The 24556-nt window shown below is 40.3% G+C and overlaps 1 protein-coding gene across 1 annotated transcript; it reads left to right on the top strand.

Annotated features, from left to right (window-relative positions):
• Positions 1–1685: 1685 nt before the first annotated feature.
• Positions 1686–24152, top strand: LOC117715734 (tripartite motif-containing protein 30A-like). The gene is given in 9 exon segments (XM_034512602.2): positions 1686–1876; positions 11483–11958; positions 15149–15244; positions 15857–16087; positions 19298–19320; positions 20690–20787; positions 21334–21360; positions 21609–21664; positions 21666–24152. Coding segments are annotated over 8 exon segments (1101 nt in total). The 5' UTR covers positions 1686–1876; positions 11483–11538; the 3' UTR covers positions 21816–24152.
• Positions 24153–24556: the final 404 nt, after the last annotated feature.

Below are 24556 nucleotides of genomic sequence, written 5' to 3'. Positions count from 1 at the left end.
AAGTTTCAGCTCGGCCGAGGGAATTTTTTAAAACGGTCTTAACCAATTTATATCACCTAATAATTTCTGAAAATCATTTAAAGTATGTAAATGGTCTCTACAAATCTCCAATTTCTGAGGAATTATCTTTTCTGGATAGATAACTGTCCCTAAAAAAGAACCAATCTCTGAAAATTGAACTTTCTCAGTAGCAACATGTAGACCCCACTGTTCTAAGGTTTTTAATAAGGGGTATGAGGTCTGTAAAGTACCTAAATTCTTATGACACATAGGCAAATCAAAAATTTTTAAACTCTCGGTTGAACTATCAACTGTAGCCAATGGAATACTGGCAGTTTAACTATGTTTTTAAGCCTCTTTTTTAATGTTAGAGTATAACCATATTTTTGAAAAACAAAACCAATCTTTAACGATGTAAGCAATCTATTTTCTTTAAAATCAACATCAAGTAAATTACCTTTATGCTATAAAGTTTTGCTGCCAGTTCTTATATATAAATGCACGATAGTGCAGCTTTAAATATCTCACCAAAGAGACACTGTTCTTAAATCTTATCTTTACACATTTGGTTTCTGAATGACTCCAACCCTGAGTCACCAATCTTAAGCCAGCCTTTTTTACCAAGGTTGTAAACCTTTTTTATCATATCCAATAACTTTAGGCCAATAATTTATAAAACCAGTTGGAAACAAAAATGAAATGACAACACATCTTATATATTTAAACCAAACAAAATTTCTCGATTTCTCTAGCTGTAATTTTAAGATAAAAGCACCTTGTCACTTTGATTTTTCTAGGACAAACTCTTAACTTCCTTATTTAATCCAAAAAACATGTTGGTCCCTAGAAAAAGCAGCCTTTCCAGCTGAGCTCAACTCTTTAGCCACTGCTCTGCATATTAAAACTGCCTTTGAAAACCAAGTTAGACTAGACCAAGTGTTGAATCAAGCAATTTTAACAATCTTTTAAACATTAAACATAGAACATAAAACATAGACAACCAATCATTCACACAATGAGATACGTGGACAGAAAACACAATGAGACACATGGACATTGGTGCACCAAGGACAAGACAATAAACAAGGAAAGCAGAACTAAGGATTTCTCTTAGTTTCTCTTATACTAAGACGTCTCCTGAATTTTCTCTTGTTCCTCGGAGAGTTTTAAAACCGCCTTTTCACACCCCCCCCCTTTTTTTTTTTCGGGTGTACTGCGACGAGGACATTTATTACTCCACACGGTAAAGCGGAAAGACCGAAGAAACCAGAAGAGGCCCTTTTAAATACACCCTAGAGTGACGTATTCACTTCTGAATGGCTGTTCGCTCACCACCCAATATTACGCCTCGGGATAGGCCAGTGACTTGGCGCTCTTTCTGCCTAGCAGCTGCGCAGAATAATTGTTTACTGCTGGGGAAACGTGAGGCCAGTGCCATCTTGGAAAATGCACGTGTGTAGCCACTAAAACAGCGGCTCACTACATCTTTGAGCAAATTGCATCATGAGTCTGAACAAGTGACATAACAAGTTCCTGTAGCTCTGAAAAATGTCCCAAGCTCCTGGAAGGCAGAGCTGATCCACAGAGCTGACTCACTCTGGTGGCAAAACCCCAGTTAATGATGTGGCTCCACCCCATTGGTTGGTAATTCTGTGGTTTCATTTTCTCAGTTCCAACCCTCAAAGTTCAGTCTTACTTTCATTTCTCTCTTGGCTCACTAGAGACAGCATAGTTGGCTGAATTCTCTGGACTTAGACTGGCCTGTGTTTGTTCATCTCCACAGATTCTGGGTTGCTTGGTTGATATCTGAAGGTGTCAGTCAATTTTCTACTGCAGAGTTTTGAGGAATTTAGAAGGAAACACCATCTTTGCTCTGGTGAGTTGGAGTTGAGAAGGGGTGGTGGTTGGAAGGGAACTGCTGGCCTCCTGCTTTCTGGGGATGAGGAGCGAGAGAGGGTGGCCTTGAGGAAGACAGGTTTCAAGGTCTCAGGTTCAGTTATTTTTCCAAACGGACATTGGTCTTTTTTCTAATCTTGAATTATGAGTTGTAGCATGAGTCTCCCGCTCTAACACAAACACTGCTCTCCCTCCAAAGAAGTAGTACAACCAGAGTAGTGTTTAAAAACAGAAGTACCTGATTTCTCAGAGGGATAGTGTATTTACCCATAATTTTAAGAGCTCATTCCCTTTCCTCTGTCTCTGTGATTGGAAATCTTGATCTCTCTGCAGCCTCCTAGTAATGTACTTATACTATGAAATAGCCTAAAGTCTGTAGGGAATTCTGAATGTCACTTAAAAGTCATTACCATTGTCTGTCCCTTCTCCTGGGCCTTATGTACTATACCTAAATCAAGATCAGCCCAGGCTACTAATTCTGGCTACAAAGAAAGCTGAAACAGGAAGATCCAGAGTTCAAGAACCTAATAATACTAAGTCTAAATAAGAAAAAATACCAGGGGGTGTAGCTAATTGGAGTGCAATTAGTGGGCTAGAGGAACACTTGCAAGTTTAACCAGACCCTAATTCAATCCCAAGGAAAAAGACAGTGGATGGGGTGAAAGGGCGAGAGAAGGAGAGACAGAGAGAGAGAGAGAGAGAGAGAGAGAGAGAGAGAGAGAGAGAGAGAACACACACTGGAAGAGCACTCTCTAGAAGTTACCGTTTTTCTATTCCTCTCTAGCCCATGATACTAACTTCTCAAGAAATTGTCCTGTGTCAGCCTCCCAAGCTGCTGGGATTACAAGTGACATTACAAGCCCAGGAGAAACAAGCACTCCTAATTTAGTTTAATGACATAAAAGACTGAAAGATGTCTGCTGATAGAAAGATCTAGAGATCCTGAGAACCATGAAAGAAAATTAAAGACTTGTGGCAGAAAATCCAGGTGCACCCAAGCTAATGTAGATACCAGAAGACACATGTCAGCCCTTCCAGTGTCCAGGTAGGCTGGAGGATTGCCAAGAGTCCATTCCTCCCCTTTCCCTTTGCACTATTGCTTTCAATTAGTTGTTGACACCTGTTTTCAGAACAGAGGAATTAACTGTCTTTACCACCTTATAGTATGAGATAGTAAAATGCACACTTTAGGGTTGTCCAACTTTTAAATGTGTCAACGTCTAGGAAGTACACATTAAATTGCTTCAGGTAAAGCTACTAAGTAAATGAAGCCTGGGACAATTTATTTGCCCACCATATTTGAAAAAGGACCATTTTTTAATATGACATCAGTACTTTCAACTTTCATCATAACTAAATAAACAGTTTTACATGTTACAGAGTTCAGCTGCACCAGGCAAAGACCACAGACTAAGATTACAATGTAGTGAATTCATTAAATATTGCTAGTAGCCCAGTAGCCTTAAGACCAAATCAAAGGCTTGTTACACAGAAGAGGCTAGACAGAGTGTATTTAATGGTGGACATGACAATCAACTCATTTGTGTGGGATGTGTAGCTGAGAAACTGCTAGAACTCCCCCCAGCTGTGAGGGAACTGTTTCATTTCCTGGTACTCAGCAATAAATGGGTTCACAAATTCAGCATAACAGTTTTACATTTGGGGAGGAGAGCAAGGAGTCAGAGTTGTAAGGAACTTATCTTTCAGGAATTTCAAATGGGTGCTTAGCACAAAATGGAGCTTCCTTAGCCATTACATACTCCAGTAACAACAGAAACAAGTGCTGTGTGATGATTTGAACAAACCTAGTTATTGTTTCTTAGTGTCTCATTTCTAAAAGATCAATATTGCTGGAATTAAAGGGCATTTGAGGAATTATATGGAAAACTAGCACAATGGAAACTTCCTAAAGTATATGGAGGTGATGTTAATGTGGTTTATGAATAATGGAAGAATCTCAACTGGCAATCTTTGGTTACCAACCAAAGCTTCCAATAGTGGGACTGGATTACACTCAATTGAGTTATTGACCAACAGGATTCCATGGAGATCATTAAACAACCCAGGCTGTCTGGTAAGAAAACATGTTGCTTTATGCAAAATGACAGTGGTGCCTGACTGCAGAAGAAAAACCTACATAATTCATTGAACATAGAGATTTGAGCTAGTGACTATGTGGAGCCTTCACCACTAACTTCTAGTCTCTTTGGTGCAGGAAGGTACTCTGCTAGATACCAAAAGAGAAACATAAACACCAATCCAGCCTCAGAAATCTTATCTCCAATCTACTATACCTACAAAATATGCTAGGGCAATAGTGACATAGAACTTGTGGGAGTAGCCAACCAATGTATGATTTGAATAAAGGTCCCGTCACCAAGAGTGAACCCAAACCTAGCAATGTTTGGGTAATCAAGAATCAAAGAATAATAGTGCAAATACCTACAGTAAAACCAACCATTACTTGTCTAACTAACACACATACACACAGAGAGAATTTTGAGTTGTGTATTTGTGTGTCTGCCTTGTACAAACACATTTGTTAGGAAAGAAAGGCTGTCTGTAGAAGTCAGAGGTGCTGAAGTCTCTGAAGCTAAAGTTACAGGCATCTGGGAGCTGTTTCATGTGGGAGCAATCAACTAAACTTGTATCTTCTGCAAGAGCAACTACTTTTAACCACTGAACCCTCTCTCCAGATGCAGGCAATCAGAGTGTGGGCATTTAACTGATTCATTTATTCATTTATGTGTGTCAGTGTCTTACTAGATATGTGTCTGATCACCACTTGAATGCCCTGAGCCTACGAATGCCAGAGGAGAGTTTTAAGGTACCCTGGAATTGGAATTAGAGACCGTGCTGTATTGCCTTGTGGAAACTAAGAACAGAATAAAGGTTCTCTGGGAGACCAACCAGGGCCCTAAACTCATGAACCACTTGTCTAGTTCCTAATACAGACACCTAAACTACATTCAGATCCATGACTGCAGGTATCCTTATATGTAATTGCACCATCTTCCATTTCATTTAATACTTTAATAGTTTTTGTGGGCAGATATTTCATCTTATGTGCGTGGGTTTTTGCATGCATATCTCTGCCCAATGTATGTGTCATGCTGCTAGAGGCCAGAAGAGTGTGTCAGATCCACAGAAACTGAAGTTACATGTGCTGTGAGAGGTGTGTGGGGGCTGGGAACAAAGCCATGGTTCTCTACAAGAGTAGGCAGGACTCTTGACCACTCAGGGTTACCTACAACCCATTCCCTGAGGATCAATTTAAAGTTTAACATTATTTTGTTAGAGTCACTATTGCCTTCCACTTGACAACCTCCCCCCTTAGCCTCCCAAGAAACTGGATTTAGAGATCTGCACTCCCAAATGATGCTGCTACTGCTGCTGCTTCTCCTTCTCCTTCTCCTTCTCCTTCTCCTTCTCCTTCTCCTTCTCCTGCTCCTCGTCCTCCTCATCCTCCTCATCCTCCTCATCTTCCTCCTTCCTCCTTCTCCTCCTCCTCTTTCTCCTCTCCTCCTCCCCCTCCTTCTTCTTCCTGCTACTGCTCCTGCTTCTTATTAATATTTTTATTTTTCATTTTTGCAGACATTTTTATTGTGAATGTGTATCATGGGTTGCAAAGTTACATATATTAACTATTTTTATGACTTTATTGATTAATTTTTACTTATTAGCTTTCATCCTGCTTATTGTCCTCCTCCTGGTCACGTCCTCTCACAAGCCTTTCCCCTTGCCCCTAATCCTTCTCTTCTGAGTACATGGGGTCCCCATGACCATCCACCAACCCTGGCATATCAAGTCTCTGTTGGTCTGAGAGCATTCTCTCCCACTGAGATCAGACATGGCAGCCCATCTAGAAGAACATATCCCACAGACAGGGAACAGCTTTTGAAGTAGCCCCTCCTTCAGTTCTTCAGTACCCACATTGAAGACCAAACTGCACATATGCTACATATATACAGAGAGGCCTAGGTCCAGCCCATGTACACTCTGGTGGTTCAGTCTCTGAGAGCCCAAGGGTCCAAGTTAGTTAATTCTGTTGGTCTTACTGTGGCATTCCTATCCCCTTTGGGCCCCACAAACCTTCCTCCTATTCTTCCATAAGAATCCCCAAACTCCATATATTGTTTGACTGTGGGTGTCTGCCTGTCTGAATCACCTGTGGGTAGAACCTCTGAGAAGACAGCTACCTCTAGACCCCTGTCTGCAAGCATAAGAGTATCATTAATAGTGTCAGGGTTTGGTGCTTGCCCATGAGTTTGGTCTCAAGTTGGGCCAGTTATTTTGTGGGCATTCCCTCAGGCTCTACTCCAATTCCCCATCTCTGAATATATAATGGCGAGTTATTCAAACTGCTTTGGCTCCCTGCAGGTTGAGCACACCCTGAACCCACCCAAGAGCTCTCTGAATTTTTGAATGGAACACACACACACACACACACACACACACACACACACACACACAAACACACACACACATGCTTAATTTTGACATGACATGACTAGCTCAAAGGTTGGGCAGTTCTTATCCTCCCCCAGCTAGCACAAACTCCCCTCCAGTATTCTTGGCTCAACTTCTTTGTTTGGTTGGTTTTTTGGTTTGTCGAGACAGGGTTTCTCTGTGTAGCCCTGGCTGTCCTGGAACTCATTCTGTAGACCAGGCTGGCCTTGAACTCAGAAATCCGCCTGCCTCTGCCTCCCAAGTGCTGAGATTAAAGGCCTGTGCCACCACTGCTTGGCTCAACTTCTTAAGTGAATATTTTATCTCTGCTACCCCAGATCCAACTACAGGAGTAGCCCCTAAGGCCACTTAAACACATTCTTATTGGGCAGGTTGGCCCTCTCTCCTGCAGCTCTTGTTTCCTCACTCTCTCCAAGTTCCTAACCTGAGCAAATCTAAAGCTTCTGCTCAGTCTCGCTCTGCTCAGCTTTTGGCCTCTGGAATCTTTATTTACCAGTCAAAACAAACTGGAGGCAGGGACTTGAAACATCTTACAAGCAAACGTGAAATTTCCCATGTTACATGGGAATTTCTCAATCAAGTCCCCAATGTACATTTCTTGTAGACAGAATACATTTTGAGTCAGACCTTTGGTGGGTGGGTTGGTGTCCCTATTGCTCCACTGGGGTTTCTGCCTGGCTACAAAAAGTACACTCTAAAGGTTCCACATTTCCAGTGGAGTGATTAACAGCTAAGGGCATTTCCAGTGATTATTGGGCACCTCACTTCTCCCCAGTCTCTGTCTCATCTTGGAGATGCCCCTCCTCCACAACCCTATTAGTTGCACATTTCCATTCATTTTCAGTGCCATCTGCCCATCCCTCCTCTCCCTCCCCACACCTGATCTTGAACCCTCTCATTTCCCTCCCCATCTGCTCTCCTACCCAGTTCCCTCCCTCCATCTACCTATTGTGACTATTTTATTCTCCCTTCTAAGTAAGAATCAAGCATCCTCCCTTGTGCCATCCTACCTGTTTAGCTTCTTTGGGACAGTGGAACATGGCATGGGTATCCTGAGTTTTATGGCTAATATCCATTAATAGTGAGTACATACCATGCATGTCCTTTTGGGACTAGGCTACCTCACTCGGAATGATATTTTCAAGTTCCATCTATTTGCCTACAAAATTCTTATGTCTTTGTTCTTCATAGCTGAATAGAATTTCATTGTGTACATGTAAAACATTTTCTTTATCCATTCTTCAGTTGAGGGACATCTAAATTGTTTCCAGTTTATGGCTATTACATATAAAGCAGCTATAAACATACTTGAACAATTGTCTCTGTGGGATGGTGGACCATCTTTTGGGTATATGCCCAGGAGCAGTATCGCTGGGTCTTCAGGTAGAAGAACTATTCCCAGTTTCAAAAGAAATAGTCAAATTGATTTTTGAAGTGGTTGTACAAGTTTGTATTCCTACCAGCAAAGGAGGAGTATTCCTTTTGCTCCACATTCTCACCAACATGTACTATCTCTTGAATTTTTGATCTTAACCATTCTGGTGGGTGTAAGATGAAACCTCATAGTTGTTTTCATTTGCATTTCCCTAACTAAGGACATGTAACATTTCTTAAAGTACATCTTGGGCCACTCGAGATTCCTCTGTAACGAACTCTCTGTTTAGCTCTGTACCCCATTTTTTAATTGATTTTGGGGGGTTGTTAGTGTTTAATGTCTTGAGTACACTATAAATTTTGGATATGAGCCCTCTGACAGATGTCGGGTTGGTGAAGAACCTTTACCAATTTATAGGCTGCCATTTGTCCTATTGACAGTGTCCTTTACCTTACAGAAGCTTTGAAGTTTCATGAGGTCCCATTTATTTATTTTTTATTTTTTTATTGAATATTTTATTTACACTTCAGATGCCATCCCCATTCCCCATCCCCCTCTTAGGAAACCCCTATCCCATGCCCCCTTTTCCTTTTTGCATTTATACACTTTTAAAAAATGTTAATCAAAGGGTTTATAAGTTTGGTAATGATCAATCAGAGGTGTAACCCACCACCTAACCTAGATATATCAACTATCTTTGACTGGTGGAGACACATGAACATCTGCTTCCCTGTCTCCCCCCTCTTTCTCTCTCTCATCACCTAGCTTCTCTTTTTCTTCTCCTCCTCTCCTTACTCCATCTCTTCCTCTCAGTACTTCTCCCACCTTAGTTCCTCCTACATATCACCCTTCCTGTTAAAATAAAACTTTTCTCTCAAAATACAATTAGAGCATAATTATGCCAATTTGTACCAGTGAGGTACATAGTCCTAATACCCAGTCCATCATTTTGTTGACTAACCAGAACCTCTGTCATCTATCCTAACTAAAACATAGTACTGAACCTGGCTTTTTCCTTGGCTTTAGACTGAATGTCAGCTGAAAACCATCCACTCAAATATTTTCTCTCAAGGTAAATAGCCAGGATTGGCTATGAGACTATAAATTTTCAACCCCGTCAGAAATCCAGGATGACTGAGTTAACTATAATTGTGGGAAGCACAAAGCATAGCTTCGAAACCTTAGCCAATTTATAGAGATGAGGTCCCATTTATAAATTATTGATCTTGGAGGCTGAACCATTGGTGTTTTGTTCAGCAAATTGTCTCTGTTCCACTGTGTTCAAGGCTATTTTCCACTTTCTCTTCTAAGAAATTTAGTGTATTGGGATTTATATTTCGGTCCCTGATCCACTTGGACTTGAGTTTTGTGCACGGTGACAAATATGGATCTATTTGTATTCTTCTATGTGTAGACATCCAGTTAGGCCAGAACCATTTGCTGAAGATGCTTTTCTCTTTTTTTCCCATTGTGTAGCTTTGGATTCTTTAACAAAAATATGTAGGGGAGGATGGCCTTGTCAGGCATAGGTGGGAGAGGAAGCCCTTGGTCCCGTGAATGCTGGACACTCCAGTGTGTGGGAATTCCAGGGTGGGGAGGTGCGAGTGGGTGGGTGGGTTAGTGTACACCTTCATAGAAGCAAGAGGTGGAGGGGATGTGATAGGGGGTTTCTGGGTGGGTGGGGGAAATGGGAAAGGGAATAATATCTGAAATGTAAATAAAATATCCAATAAACAAAAAAAATTAAGTGTACATAGGAATATAGGTTTATTTCTTGGTTTTCTACTTGATTCTGTTGATTAATGTGTCTGTTTCCATACAAATATCATGTGGATTTTATCATTACTACTCTGTAGTACAGCTTGAAGTCAGGGATAATGATTGCACCCGAAGTTCTTTTATCATTCAGGATTGTTTTGGCCATTCTGGTTTTTGTTTGTTTGTTTTGTTTTTGTTTTTCCACATGAAGTTGTGAATTGCTCTTTAAAGGTCTCTAATATATTGTGTTGAAATTTTGGTACAGATTGCATCGAATTTGTAAATGGCTCTTGGTTTTCTCTATGTTAATTCTGCCTATCCATGACCATGAGGGATCTTTCTATCTTCTGATATCTTCTTCAGTTCCTTTTTGGGGGGACTTGAGGTTCTTTTCATACACATCTTTCACTGGTTTGATTAGATTTACACCAAGATATTGAAAAGGGTTTTATTTCCATAATTTCTTTCTCACAGGCTGAGCTTCTTAATTTACTTACTATGTTTTCTCACTACTTTGACATTTATATAGGGAATATTACTTATTGATCTTTAATGAGTCCATTGGATTTTTTTCATGTGTAGAGAGACTCTTACTTATATACCTTTTCTTTTTTCAATTTGCATTTATTCCAAGTATTTGCCCAGCTGTGATGACTAGGGATGACAAAAAAAATATGATTGTTTTATACATGATTTTAAAGAAAAGACTTTCCATTGCTCTAAATGTGTTATGAGATTAGCAGTAGGCTTTTCATGTATGACTTCACAGTAGCAAAATTTATGTCTATTTTATAGACATTTTTAGAAATTTTAATACTGAAAATTTGTCTTTTCAAATATTTCTCAGGCAAAGAATGATAGGAATTTTTTTGAGGTTTGGTGGTATGGTCAATGAGACAAAGTATCTCTGTAGGGGTGCATATACTGGAACTCACTCTGTAGACTAGGCAGGTCATGGACTCACAGATCTGTGTGCCTTAAAGGTATTCACCACAACCTGGCAAACAGAAAATTTTTGTCTTCAGTTTCTTAGTGTGGTACAACTTATCCATTGGTTTTTCATGATGAATTAATATTATATGTTATTGGGAGAAAAATCTGTATTTCTAAAAATAATTTTTGATGCAATCTTAATCTCAGTATTATGGGAGCATACATACAGGGGTCACGCACTAATATTTTTGGCAAATTTCTAGACAAAGATAAAATTTTAACATTTAAAGACACAAGATTCCTCAGAGCCTCCAAGTAACTGGGGACATAATTCCACATACCCTTTCTTCTGGCTACCAGTTGTGTCCTAGTAGCCACCTCTTCTTTCTTTGGTGACCTCTATGGGTTAGAGCAGGCACCTGTGAAGAAGACTCCTCGGGATGATTTTCATACCTTTTCAGTGTACGGAAGACAAATGACGCTCTTAAGTGACCATCTCTATACATCTAGCACAGGGATTAACATAACCATGTGAAAAAAAAAAAAACTCATGCGTGGTATTTTCTTTGATGACAATCAGAGAAATCATTGCATATGTGCATCAGGATCTGGGTGTGTTTACACTCCATGTCAGCATCAGCTCTTTCTGGTAACAAACAGGCAATAAGAGGGTTCAGTGTGAGTCTCACTGACAAGTGATATGATTAGAGGAGTGGCCAGAGGTATGAGAGGTTTGATGTGTTAGACTCTGAAGATGGTGCCTGGGAAAGACAGGAAAGGATAGAAGGGAGGCTACACAAGGCTGTTGACAGTAAATGCTTTCTACTCTTCAGTAAAAGAGGGATAACATTTCTGTACTTGAAGTTTGTCATTTGGGATGACAGTACTTGAAGTATGACAAAGTACTACTTCCTTTGTCACCAAACCTCCTTCCATATTTCTTCCTTTGTTCTTTTAACTTGTCATTGTGGTCCTTCCTTGGCATCTGCACAGGGTTCACTCTGATCCTCCATATCTTACTTGCCTCTTATCCTGATCCATATTACACAGGCACCAGTGCAGAAGTGGGAGGAGTCAGGACAGACAGACACAGAATCAGAGCAACTATGGCCTCATCAGTCCTGGAGATGATAAAGGAGGAGGTGACCTGTCCTATCTGTCTGGAGCTCCTGAAGGAACCTGTGAGTGTTGACTGCAACCATAGCTTCTGCCGAGCCTGTATCACACTGAACTATGAGTCCAACAGAAACAGAAAAGGGGAGGTCAAGTGTCCTGTGTGCCGAGTTCCTTACCCATTTGGGAATCTGAAGCCTAATCGGCAGGTGGCCAACATAGTCGAGAGGCTCCAGGGGTTCAAGTCCATCCCAGAGGAGGAGCAGAAGGTGACTGTCTGTGCACACCATGGAGAGAAACTCCAGCTCTTCTGTAAGGAGGACATGATGGCCATCTGCTGGCTTTGTGAGCGATCTCAAGAGCACCGTGGTCACCAGACAGCTCTCATTGAAGAGGTCAACCATGAATACAAGGTAAGGAGCAGAGGCATACAGGAAACAAAGCAGAAAATAGTAAGAGATGGAAAACCTCCACTTTTTCTGACAGGGTACTCACCTGAGCATTGTAGACTTGGAACTGGATATATCATTCTGTACTCTTTACACTTTGACTCCTCAAAAGACATTGTCATTTGATTTATTCCACTTAAGCATAAGAGAATCTGCCTGGGCTACAATTATTAAGATAAAAAAAAATACTTTGGAACTGCTTCTTTAAATTGAGTTGATGTGCAAGAAACCTAAATCATCAGAAGAACATTTTCTGAGTTATTCTGTGTTTATATCCTTTCAATGTTAATGTCAGATTCATTCAAAGGGCCTAACATGCTGTCTAGTGATTTGTTGGAACCGGCTCCACTCTACCTGGCTTGAGACAAAAGACTTAACAAGCCTGAATAGTTACTATGTTACAGCCTGCTCCTCTCTGCCTGGCTTCAAACTGCCACTCTGGTCTTCGGGTCAGGGTCTAAAGAGAGAGAGAGTGAGGATAAGGAGAAAAGACGCAAGGAATGGAGACAAGACAGAGGTTCTGATCAAGTCTCTTTATTTGAAAGGAAATCTAGGGTATTTATACACTTTTGCCACGCCCCTTGTAGGTGAGTGGATATGACATAAGCCTTGGAGACGTGGCTAGCATGTGGATAGCTGCTTTCTAGCCACTTTCTGCTAAAGGCCGGCTCCCAACAGTGATTTGCAACAATGGGGTTAATAAACATATGACACAGAGCAGTGAAGAGAATGTGCATGTGGCAGCTGAAACATCATGGAGGAGAGGAAGCTGCCCATAATGAGGAACACAGCAGCAAGTTCATCTGTGTTTTCTCTTGTTTGTTCCTGAGACAAAAGATAAACTCACAGAGAGTGTGGCTATATGCACTGGGCCTGAAAGAAGCTGTATCAGATGAGATGCTGGAACAGGAAGGAGAAGTAGACATGTGACCCACCCCTAACCTGGAAGCAATCTGTAACTGATAGTTACTTGAAAAGAAAAATTACTTTTCTCCAAGGGAGTCACACTGGAGAAATAAAGCATTCTGAAGAAAAGTCCCATGTTCAGCAATAGACTGACAGCCAGACAAATTTACTGAGCCATTATTCAGATGTTCTTTCTCTGATAATGTTGTCAGGGCTTTCTTTTTTCTTTTTCGGTTTAGAACCTTAGTTCCTTTGCTATTTTATCACGGCTTATGTTTTTATGAGATTCCCATGTGTTCAAAACATATGCGTCTATATCTACTTCTTGTGATTTTTTTTTTTTTTGCTCTTTTTATTTAGTTTGTTTTGTCATATTCCAATGTGTTTGGGTTTTTTCTTATTATATTTTCTTTTATTGTTATTTCTTACATGCCTCTTTGTTTTCTTTTTTAAACTATTCATTGGTTCATGTGAATTGTACATCACGTACTCCAACCCCACTCATCTCCACCTCCTTTCATACCTGCCCTTCACCCTTGCAATCTCCCCACTAACAGTGAATAAAAGTCATTGTGAAAGCTGTAGTGTGTCACACTGTGTCCTGTGGTATACACTTTAGTCCACAATTGTTTGCTTGCAAAGGTTCATTGCCTTGAGTTATTGGTCTGTTCTGAGGCCTCTGGCTTCTGCTACTTTATCAATACTAGAACCTCATTAGGACTCCGCTCAGATACACTTTTGTTACCCTGTGTCTTGGTGATCCTGTAATTTTGAATCTGTTGGACTGGTCCCTTCTTGTGCTCTAGGAGTTTATTGATGGGATTGGGTAGACATTGCAGTGGGAGCAATTCTAAGCCCTGGGTCTTGGACTGAGCAGTATCTGAGCTGATCAGTCTGCAGGTTCTCTCACACCTTTCAGACAAACTCACCAGCAATCCCAATAACCAGGATAAGCTCTATTCTGCTGCTCTCCCAAGTTTTTCAGCTGCTGAGAGACATGGCCAGATCTCCCACTCTGTTAACCCTGGTGCCAGGTCTCCTGACTGCCATAGATTGCAAAGGATAAGAGGAGAGTGTCTCTCCCTTGTCTGTGCCACTGCCCAGCAGTCAAAAGAAAAGGGCCCTCATGCATTCATAGCTTAGGGCCAGCCAACATGAAGCCCCTACATCCAGGGCCTCCTATATTGTGCTGGCCAGTCATGAAGCAGGACCAGGCCTTCTGAGTGCTGCAGCATTTGAGGAGCAGGACTAGCTCTCCTAATCTCATTACCCAAGGCCAGCTCTCTGCTTGATGTAGGTATCCAGGGGTTCAGGGAGGGGGAGTGCATCTCTTCCTTGCCCAAGCTGTCACACAGCAAACTTGCAGGGCCTTCTCTGCCACACTCACACCCTTAAGGCCTGGTCATTTGTCCCCCCCATCATCAGCATCATGTTTACTATGCTGCCTAAGTGAGGTGCAGGGCCTGCTCGCCCAAGTGCTGCAGCTGATGAGGAGGAGAGCCAGTTCTCCTGTTCTAAAGACCTCTGGGCCAACAATTCTGCCTCCTATAGGTAGCAAGGGGGGTGTATGTGGGGAGTTTAGGTGTTTGGGAGTTAGGGCACAGGATCTACTCTCCCAAGTGCTGCAGAGAGCAGGTGCCTCTTTGTTTTCTAACAGAAGACACAAGGGTGTGTGTGGATCTGGATGGAAGGGGAGAAGATCTGGTGAGAACCAGGAGGAGTAATGAGAGGGAAAAACTTAATCAGAATGTATTGTATGGGGCTAGAGAGATGACTCAGCACTTAAGAAAAAGAGCTGTTCTTGTAGAGGTCCTGAGTTCAATTCCCAGCAACCACATGATGTCTCACCACCATCTGTAATAGGATGTCATGCTTTTTTCTGTTATGCAGGCATACAAGCAAAGAAAGTACTCATATACTTGAATAAATAAATCTTTTTTTAAAGATGCCTTGATAAATAAATAAAAGATTTTTTTAATTATAAAGTTGCATTTAAATATATATTGTGTGAAAAGTCTATTTTCAGTGAACATTTTTAACTACAAAAAAATGCAATTGGAAAGAAAAAAAAAGGAAAAGAAAAAATGATGTTCATGTGGCCAATGTTGTTGTACAACATTTGACACAAGTTTTTCAAAAGAGAAGTCTTAGGCTTCCTGTCTTTCCAGAAGAGTTTCTTGGCCTTTGAATAGGAACAGCGGTCCTACTAATCACACAACTTGACTCTGCTACAATTCCTTTCTCACAGAGGGAGCTGCAGGCAGCTCTGCAGACGCTGATGGAAAATGAGAAAAGATGTGATGAATGGCAGGATGACCTTCAACAGCAGAGAGCTGATTGGGAGGCAAGTGGGGATCCTTCCTAAGGGCATCAGCCTGATATCTGGGAGGGACCTGGGCAAAAAGCTCCTGGGGTCTTTACTTTCCAGCAGTTGATGAGGCCAGGAGGCCTTGATTTCTCCTCCCTACTAGTTCCTCTGGAACTGCAGATACAGTCAGTGGATCACAACTGAGCTGGGCTTTGTGAGGAGCTGGCACCATGGAGAGCCTTTGGTCAGAATGGCTGCTGGGTCCTACTCTGTGGTGCCTTCTGAAACTCCAATTGTTGGAAATGTGCTTGGGAACAGGCCACAGTTCTAGTCTCAGGGTTTAGCTTCTCTTAAGGGTTCAGGGGTGGAATGAGGACTATTGCAGGCAGGAACAAATGTCTTAGACAGCTGTTTAAAAACTGAGCCACATCCAGTCATCCCAATTAGGCTCACATGGCCTTGGTAAAGGTGACCTAAGATCCTTGTTTTGAAAGGTACTGAACAGACATTAGAACGAAACACATGATTTCCTAAGAATCCATACCCTTTCCCAAGCTCAATTCCCTATGAAAGCTTTGAGCAATATTTCTCTATCTCCTGGTCAAATTTCACCAGATTAACTTCCTCTCTCTTTTCTTACCCATGAAGAACCAAATACAGAGCAATATAGAAAATGTTCAGATGGAGTTTAAAGGACTGAGAGATCTCCTGGACTCCAAGGAGAATGAGGAGCTGCAGAAGCTGATGACAGAGAAGGAGGATGTTATGAAAAATCTGGAAGAGTCTGAAAATGAGCTGGTGCAGCAGAGGGAGTTGGTGAGAGACCTCATCTTAGTTGTGAAACATCAGTTGGAACTTTCAGCTATGGAAATGCTGCAGGTAAGACTGGGTCCCAGTGTCTGAGAGTCAGGGGACATGGAAGCCACTGCCTTCCCTCTCTGCTGCTGTGTTCTTCCTGGTGATAGCAGGGAGATCTTCTTGTAGTCTTTCCTGAATCATGTTCAGAAGCTGGGAGAATCACTGAATGCATGAATGTCAAAAGGAAATGGTATTTTATTATTTTATCATTTATAGTACCAAAGCTGAAGCTTGGAGAGAAGAGTTCTTAGATCATGGGTAGTTATTGTTGGGGTTCGGGATTCAAACTGCAGACAACACAAACATAGATCTCAGTTAGACAGGGATAGTTTCTTGAGCATTCACCCAAGGACTAATCAATGAGGACCATAAAATAGAAGTTGATTGTGAGCATGAGTCTGAATTCTACAAGGCTTTTATGCCTGGAATAACAAATAACTGTGACAAGTTATTCCACTAATCAGGATCTGGGATTAGGGGACAGCCTTATGAGCATGACTTTGTTGTGTACTTGTTCTTCTCTCATTGGTTGGGGTATTCAGTTATGGCAGGGGACTTGCTTTCCCTAACATTCAGGTCTTAATTTGCCAACCATGATGTCAGGTACCCATATATATTTTTCTCTCTTCCAATTAGGATGTTAATTACCAGGAAGTTAGTGGGAACCTAAAACTTTACTCGACCCTTATTTAAAATGGAAGTCTTATTCCAAATGGCTTTTTGTATTGGTACAGGTATCCATCTTAGGTTGGAGACCATCCAAGGAGCAGCTTATAAAGGCATACCATAGAACTTATACATACACAGGTACAGGAGGTTCTGCTGGGCAGTAGATTCTGGTCCAAACTTATGTGGCTAACTACACAAAGGAGTTCTAACTGATATCTATTGTGATTGCTTTCCAAGAAAAAAAACCAAAACACAGAACACAATTTTCACTCAACTTGGAAATTAAAAATTTCCATGTAATACCACATGGAAAGTTTTCTTGTAATATTAGTAAAAGCATAAAATGGCTGCCTAGATGGGAAGCAGTTACCCAGGCCTTAACAGTTAATACCCTTTTGTATTTCTAAGCATGTGTGAAGTACATTTTCTTTTTTGTTTGTTTGGTGTTTTTTTAATTGGATATTTTATTTATATACAATACAGATGTCATCCCCTTTCCCTATTTCCCATCCCTAGAACCCTCCTATCCTATATCCCCTCTTCCTTTATGCTTTTATACCATTTTGTGAACTGTCAAATTAGCCACTTCATCACAATTTGAAAGTAGTAGACATTATTTCTCCTTCTGAAGATTTGAAACCTTTACCCGCACTGCCTCTGATTCCAGTGGGACTGGAACTTGTGATGGAGATACGATCCAGGAACTCAGAGAGGTTTCCATACATCTGTCTGCCAGTCTTTGATACAAAAAGTGGCTTCATTATCTATAGAGGCATAAATTTATAGTGTATTTGATCTGTATCACATTTTCAAATAATTTATACCAAAGTCATATTCTCATTGTGAATATCATTGTGGGAATTTTTTCCCATTGGAATTGTCAGTCTTGTAGACCTTGGAGGTTCCAGAAATTTTTCATAACTCCTTTGATTTTTTTTGTTTCCATTGTGTCAATTTAATTACAACTTAAAATATTCATATTAGATAGAATTATGCATTTATGTCTAAAGTGAGCTAGTTCATATACATACTAATGTCAACCAATACACTTCACAATCTTGAAACTTTATCTTTTGACTAATGAATCTGCCCATTTTTCTCTACCTCCAGGCCATGAGGACGCCCAATCTGATCCTTACTGTTGTGAGATCAAATATGTGTACATGATACATATTTGAATAGTATCATTTAGTGGTTTTTTCTGTTCCCAGCTGTCTTAGTATAATATAAATTCTCTGAGTTCAGACAAGTTATGACAAAAGACATTATTTCTTGCTTTTAAATGTCTGATGTTTTAATATATTCTGATCATGTAATCTTTATCCATTCATCTGTTGATTAGTCCTCTGAATGACTCTCTATTTTATCTACTATAATAATGATTCAGGAGACATGAGCATATAGAGTTCTTCAAGAGGACAAATTTGAACATCAGAATTCATCTGTAATTAAAATAATTTGTGCTTTCACAGAATCTACTGGTAGGTTATTTGTCTGCCGATGAAATTAGCAAATCCAAGCCAAATTAGAATATATTGAAGGCAAGTTTATTGGGAAGTTGAAGTGCCTATTTAACATCAAAATGGGTCTGGCCACTCAGGTCCGTCTTCATTAAGCCTATAATAAAGAACCGAATTATATTGGAAAGGAGAAAAAATTTATTAAATGTGGCTACCTAGGAAAATGGACAAAGATTCATAAAATTATGCTATCCTCATTCAGATTCCCTAAGTGAGATCAAAGTTTAAACAGAGAAATAAGAATATGCACAAATGAGTAGTCCAGGTCAAGGTGTGGGCCTGTCCATCAATCTCCCATCATGATCTGGGTCACAGTCAAGGTGGTCAGACAAGTCATTACAACTTTTGGAAATCTTTTAAGGAGACCAGCTCTTTCTCTGGCTAGAGCTGGTTATCTTCTCTCAATATGAGATCCTGGAGAAATGCCCCCTTCTTTGGAATAATAGTTTCAACAGTTTGATAGTCAAATTGAGAGTCACACATATCTCTTTCCATCAGATTCTTTTCTGCTAGGCCAATTGTAGAGAGAGAAGAAAAGCAGAAGGGACAGGGAACAGAAGGTGGTGTTAGCAGAGATCTGGTTAGTTGGTTTTAAGTATTAAACATTCTAAGACTCTGGTCCTATTGGATTCCTCAATATTAATACAGCAAATCATGTTTAAATGATTAAAATAATTTGGAATTCAGCTTCTCATACATATGAGTTTCCAGTAAGGTAATGGATACCTAACATGAAGCATGAGAAAAGTCATGTGTTTATTTGTTAAACAGTATGCACATAAAAACCTATGTAAGCTTTCAAACTACTGCTTCTTCGTCTTTGGTCTCCAATGCCTGGCAGTATAAGGCAGAAAGAATCTATTAATTTACATATGAATCAAATAAAGAGCCATGAACTGTATTTATATTATGTCTTGGGCAACTGTGGCTGAATGATTTGATTCTCTTTTGACTTTTATCTCTTTAGCCAACAAGAATGTAACCAAGATTTGCAAAAACATAAAGAACATGTTATTAACTGTGTTTTCTCCCTTCTCCCTAGGGTGTAAATTATGTACTGAAAAGGTATGTCTGGGCAGATAGGGAAGGATAGTCCTATAGTGTAGTCAGAATTATTTCATATTCAACTAGAATGAATATCTCTGGGGTTTTGCAAAATGTACCCATAACGTTATTCTGAAGTTCTAGAAAGAGGAAAGAGGGGAAGGATAATGGCAGGGTCTGGACATGTTGTAACTATTGAGAGCAGATTAGGTTCTCTATTAGGGGACTGGGTTATGAGAACTATTAAGCTAGATTAAGTGAGATGAAGCATATGGACATATAGGTGCTTTTGGACTCCTAGTGGATACATCATACTGTCTACACTGTGTGCTTTTATATAATTCTGAATCTTCAGGTAACAAGTGCAGATAAGTAGTGTATGTCCACTGTGTCTACAATGTTCACAAAGTAGAGTGGGAAAAATTCCTGAGAATTTTGTGTATTTCTCCTGGCTATAGAGGAGATCCAGATTTACTTTATCTTTGAACTTAGATTTTTTTAAAGAGAGACTTGACTCTGAAGGCACAATATTTTGGCAGTGAAACAATGGCTGCAGGTGGACCACATACATCACAAGACTGTGGAAAGCCTCGCCCTTGCCCTCGCCCTTGTATATAAAGTGTCACATCTCAGCTGTCAGCATCAGGCTCCATCCTAGTATATGGAGCTTATGTCAGCCTAAGTGTGGTTTTCCTGTCCCATTTTCCAAATTTTATCATCTTAACAAGAGAACTTAAAGAAGCAGATGCTGGCTGACGGCATGCTCATTGACAAAAGTGTTTGAAGTCTTGGCTTTCTGAAAATGGCTTTATCACACTCTATGACTATTATACATGGATTTTGAAAACCCACCTTCCTTCCTTTTCTTTCTTTCTTTTATTTTTTCCTATGTTTCTATTTACTCATTTCTGGTTTTGTGTTTTTTTTCAGACAGGATTGCTCTGTGTAGATCTGGCTGTCCTGGAACTCACTATATAAAATAGGTTGCTTTTGAAAGCAGAACTCCCCCTGGCTCTGATTTCTAAGTACATTTCACACCAATCCAAACCCACACATTATTTTTTTGTTGTTTGGTTTGATTTTTTAAAAATTCACTGATACATATTTAAAGAGTTTTAGGAGAGGAGGAAGGGACGTGGAAGAAACATGTGTGAGTGTGACATTAAGTCACCATGCTTTGGAGAATAAGGCTTTCCCAGCATCACACAGCAAGTAAGAGGGCAGGGTCATAAGTATGCCCCATATCTCTACAGTTAATAGTCTACCTTCTCTCTTCCTTCTCAGAATTCTCAGGAGAGTCCAAAGACATCTATGGTTAGAATGACAGGGAGTCAGTGCTGGTCAAAAGTCAAAGGTTTGAGATGTGGAAGTCAATTTTTTGTATTCCTAGGAGCCAGACCTTGACACTGAAAGAGCCCCAAACTGTCTCCCACAAAAGAAGAATGTTCCAAGTTTCAGATCTGAAAAGAGTGCTGCAAGCATTTGGAGGTGAGGACGGCTAAATTCTGTGATTCCATGTATGATTCTAGGTGTGGCTGGACTGCATATAGAAGCAAGTAAGGTTCTGAATATGGGAAGAGAGACAGAGAAAAGCAGATAATGTATCCCTGTGACATCATTGTATTTTGGGGGGGGGGTGATTTTTTCAAGACAGGGTTTCTCTGTGTAGCCCTAACTGTCCTGGCACTCACTCTGTAGACCAGGCTGGCCTTGAACTCAGAAATCTGCCTGCCTCTGCCTCCCAAGTACTGGGATTAAAGGCGTGCACCACCACCACCAGGCTCAGTTTGTACTTATCAATCTTCTCTTTTTTGAGCAGGGTCTCTCTCTGTTGTTGTGTAACAGTGTCCTCTGAGACTAAAAGATTCCTTCCTGCAGGAAAGCTCCTTAAGCAGGAAGGTAACAACTCAAAATCATCATTCATCCCATCTTATATCACAATTTCCAAACCTTCTACTCATCTGGAGAAGAGATGAACTTTAATGGTTTGATTCCTCTGCTTATACTTACTGATATAAACTTTCATCATTTCAGGGCTCATGGATGTCCAGCAATACTGGGGTAAGCAGAAAGCACAGCATCATGAGGCCCTCCCCTCTCAATGTCTTCCAGAGTTTATTTCTCTGTTAAGTCTCATGTTTCATGTTACTTCTCCCACTCTGCACAGAATCTGCCCCTTCTTGACTTTAAACAAGCCTTCTCCACATTTCCTTTCTCTTTCTCCTTATGCTTCTGTTGCTTAAGTTACAAATAAGGCTGTACCTTCTATTTCATCTGACTCAAAACATGTATGTCTCATTTTTCTGCAGTTCATATGACTCTACATGCAAAGAACCATGAAGACATTGCCATTGACAAAAAAAGGGGGAAAATACAATATACAAGTTACAATAGGAAGAATCTTCAAGTTTCTGAAACCTATTATTTGGGTGTCCTGGGATATCCAGCTATTTCCTCAGGAAAGCATTACTGGGAAGTGGATGTGTCTAAAAGTGATGCCTGGCTCCTCGGATTAAATGATGGGAAGTGTGCTCCCCCATGTTACTCAATGGGTGAAATGGCCTACAAACTGCAACATATTTCTAATGTTAAACAAAGTGAAATGTATCAGCCTAAATGTGGCTACTGAGTTATAGGGATGAAGAAAAGGTCAGTATACAATGCCTTTGATGAGTGTTCTATCACTCACAATTCCAGTGTCTTGGCCCTCTCTCTCTGCGTGTTCCTCCTACTCGTGTTGGAGTTTTCCTGGACAGAGAAGCTTGCACTCTCTCATTTTATGATATTTCTAACGATGGATCTCTCATCTATAGGTTCTATGACCCCGCCTTCCCTCTTAAAGTCTATCCATATTTTAATCCTATGGAATGTTCAGACCCAATGACAGTATGCGGGCCACCCTCTTAAACCCTCACCCATATCTGTGCAGTGCCCCCATGTCTGGTGCATCTCATGTGCCAGAATTCCCCTGCATCATTTTAACTTTTTTTTGTCTTGGGTCCTTTATTTTAATAACCTTAACTTCTAACTACAAACTGGTGTGGATTCATTTCCTTCATACAGTTGCCTGTCTGCTGACAAGATGATTACTGTCATTTGTCATTTCCCATATTTCCAAAGAAAATGGCTGTTTCCTTACTAATTGGAATAGAGTCCCTGATAACACCATCTCTGTAAGAACACAGTCAAAAGAATGATGCATGGTGAACAACGGCTTAGGAACCTGTGAGAGACACCCCAGAACAAAAGTCAGAGGGCCTTTTACCATAAGTACATTTTGTTCCCTGGATTACTTTGGATGTAATTTTGTGCCTCCTGCAAAAAGAACATATGCATTCAATTTGTTAAATATGTATGTCTTATTGGCTGTCAGAACATAGCCATAGAACCCATTCCTGTGAAAGAATATACTGAGTGCTGGCCTCAATGTGCACTGTTTCTGAATATGAGATTGTGCCTTGATTTTCTGCTTTCCAAGATACAATCCAAGATAAAATAGTTCCAGAAAACTGTGACTGTATGGTCTGCCCTGAGACAGTAATAGGAACAGTTTGCTCTGTTAATATTTAGTATATTATTACTTGTTTTTATTTACATGTTTCTCTGATTTTGCTTTCTTTTGTACATTCATGTATTTAAAAGCACAGTGAAACTAAAGTAACATCTACAGTGTTAGGCTGTTGTCCCTCCATTCTTTAAGGTCTTCTAATGCCACATCTGACAGACAGAACGATGTAGGCCCACAACAGTAGACAGACCTTCCTTTTGTGGTGCCTGAGATAGAAGCCAAGGCTTCGTTTATGCTCATGAGTTGCTCTACCACTGAGTTATTTGCCTCAGCTCTGTCAGGTCACCACAACCCCATTCTTTCTGTCACTGACAAAAGATGAAAGAAAGTGCTTCTCCAGCTTGTCCAGCAGTTTAGAAAATTATATATAGGAGTCTCTCGTTAAGGAACAGGTCCTCAGCAGAAGATCAGTTTAACCACAATGCTTGTGTTTAATTAAAGAGTTAAGAAGTAAAGCTTTCAAATGATATCCATTAAGACCATGTGTTTAGAGTATCCAGGTTCTAATCCTGACTCTCCACATAGCAGTGCAACCCTGAGTAAGATCCTCTCAAGCCTGTATTTGCTTGGTTTTTTCTTTTGTTTCACTTTTCAGTTTTGATATAAATAGTGCATCTATATTGCAGGTCATTGTAGGAAAATAGATTTGAAATCTTTAGAAGGCTCTGAGGGTAAAAGCCCTTTTCTCTATGAGTGATGAACTAAGTTCATTTACTCAGACCCTCTTGGCTGAAGGAGGCAGCCAGTTCCAACAAATGATCCTCTCACTCCACAAATATGCTACTGAACACCTAAGCTGAAACACATACACAAATTAAAAGGGATTATATAATTTTTGGTAAGAAAAGAAGTTCAATACTTATAATGCATCCTCTGCACAGATGTGCTATACTGATGTTCTATGTAACACTGTGTGACTGGGGAAAGTAAGACATAGCTCTTCTCATGTCTTGATGTTAGGTCCTGGGAACTGCCACCAAGACTACTCTAATATATTGTAGGTATCTATGAATTTTTTTGTTTTCACCTATACTTTTCAGAGGATATTTGTTTAGAATATTCATTATAAAGTAAGTTAAATTCTATGATTTTACATTTTACAATGAATGATAACCATGACAATGATACCCATAAGTGTACCTTCTGTTATGTTGTCAAATATAAACAGTAGAATGTTTCTAGGGATTCATATTGCTTCTAGCATGTAAAAGGCATCCAATATGGTGTATGTTAAGTTTTTCCCCCCTTTGATGTGACCATAATAAAGTATCATTGGAATGACAAACAGATGTCGCCATGATGGTTTTGATACACTCCCGCACTCAGGAGACAGAGACAGGAATATTCCAGTGCATCTGAGGCCAGGCTCAGTCACACAGGATGACCTTGCTTTGGTTTGGTTTGGTTTGGCTTGCTTTGGTTTTATGTTGAGGTTTACAATACACAACAATAGACCAAAACTCAACACCTTTAAAGGAGAATGTTCTAGGTTTTAGATAAGCAAGGAAATTAAAGAGAACACTCTAAAGGATTATTGGGAGAATCAAAGTTTACTTAAATATTCATACTGACATAAACAGAGATCAAGAGAACACAGTATGGGTTGTCTCCCAGGGAAGTTGAGGTCACAGCACCACAGAACACTGAATGGAGGGATCTCTGCAGAGAATGCAAGCAGGCAAGACTCTT

This window comes from Arvicanthis niloticus, chromosome 1, assembly GCF_011762505.2.
Source record: "Arvicanthis niloticus isolate mArvNil1 chromosome 1, mArvNil1.pat.X, whole genome shotgun sequence".
NCBI lineage: Eukaryota > Metazoa > Chordata > Mammalia > Rodentia > Muridae > Arvicanthis > Arvicanthis niloticus.
This window is presented reverse-complemented; position numbering and strand designations above follow the sequence as displayed.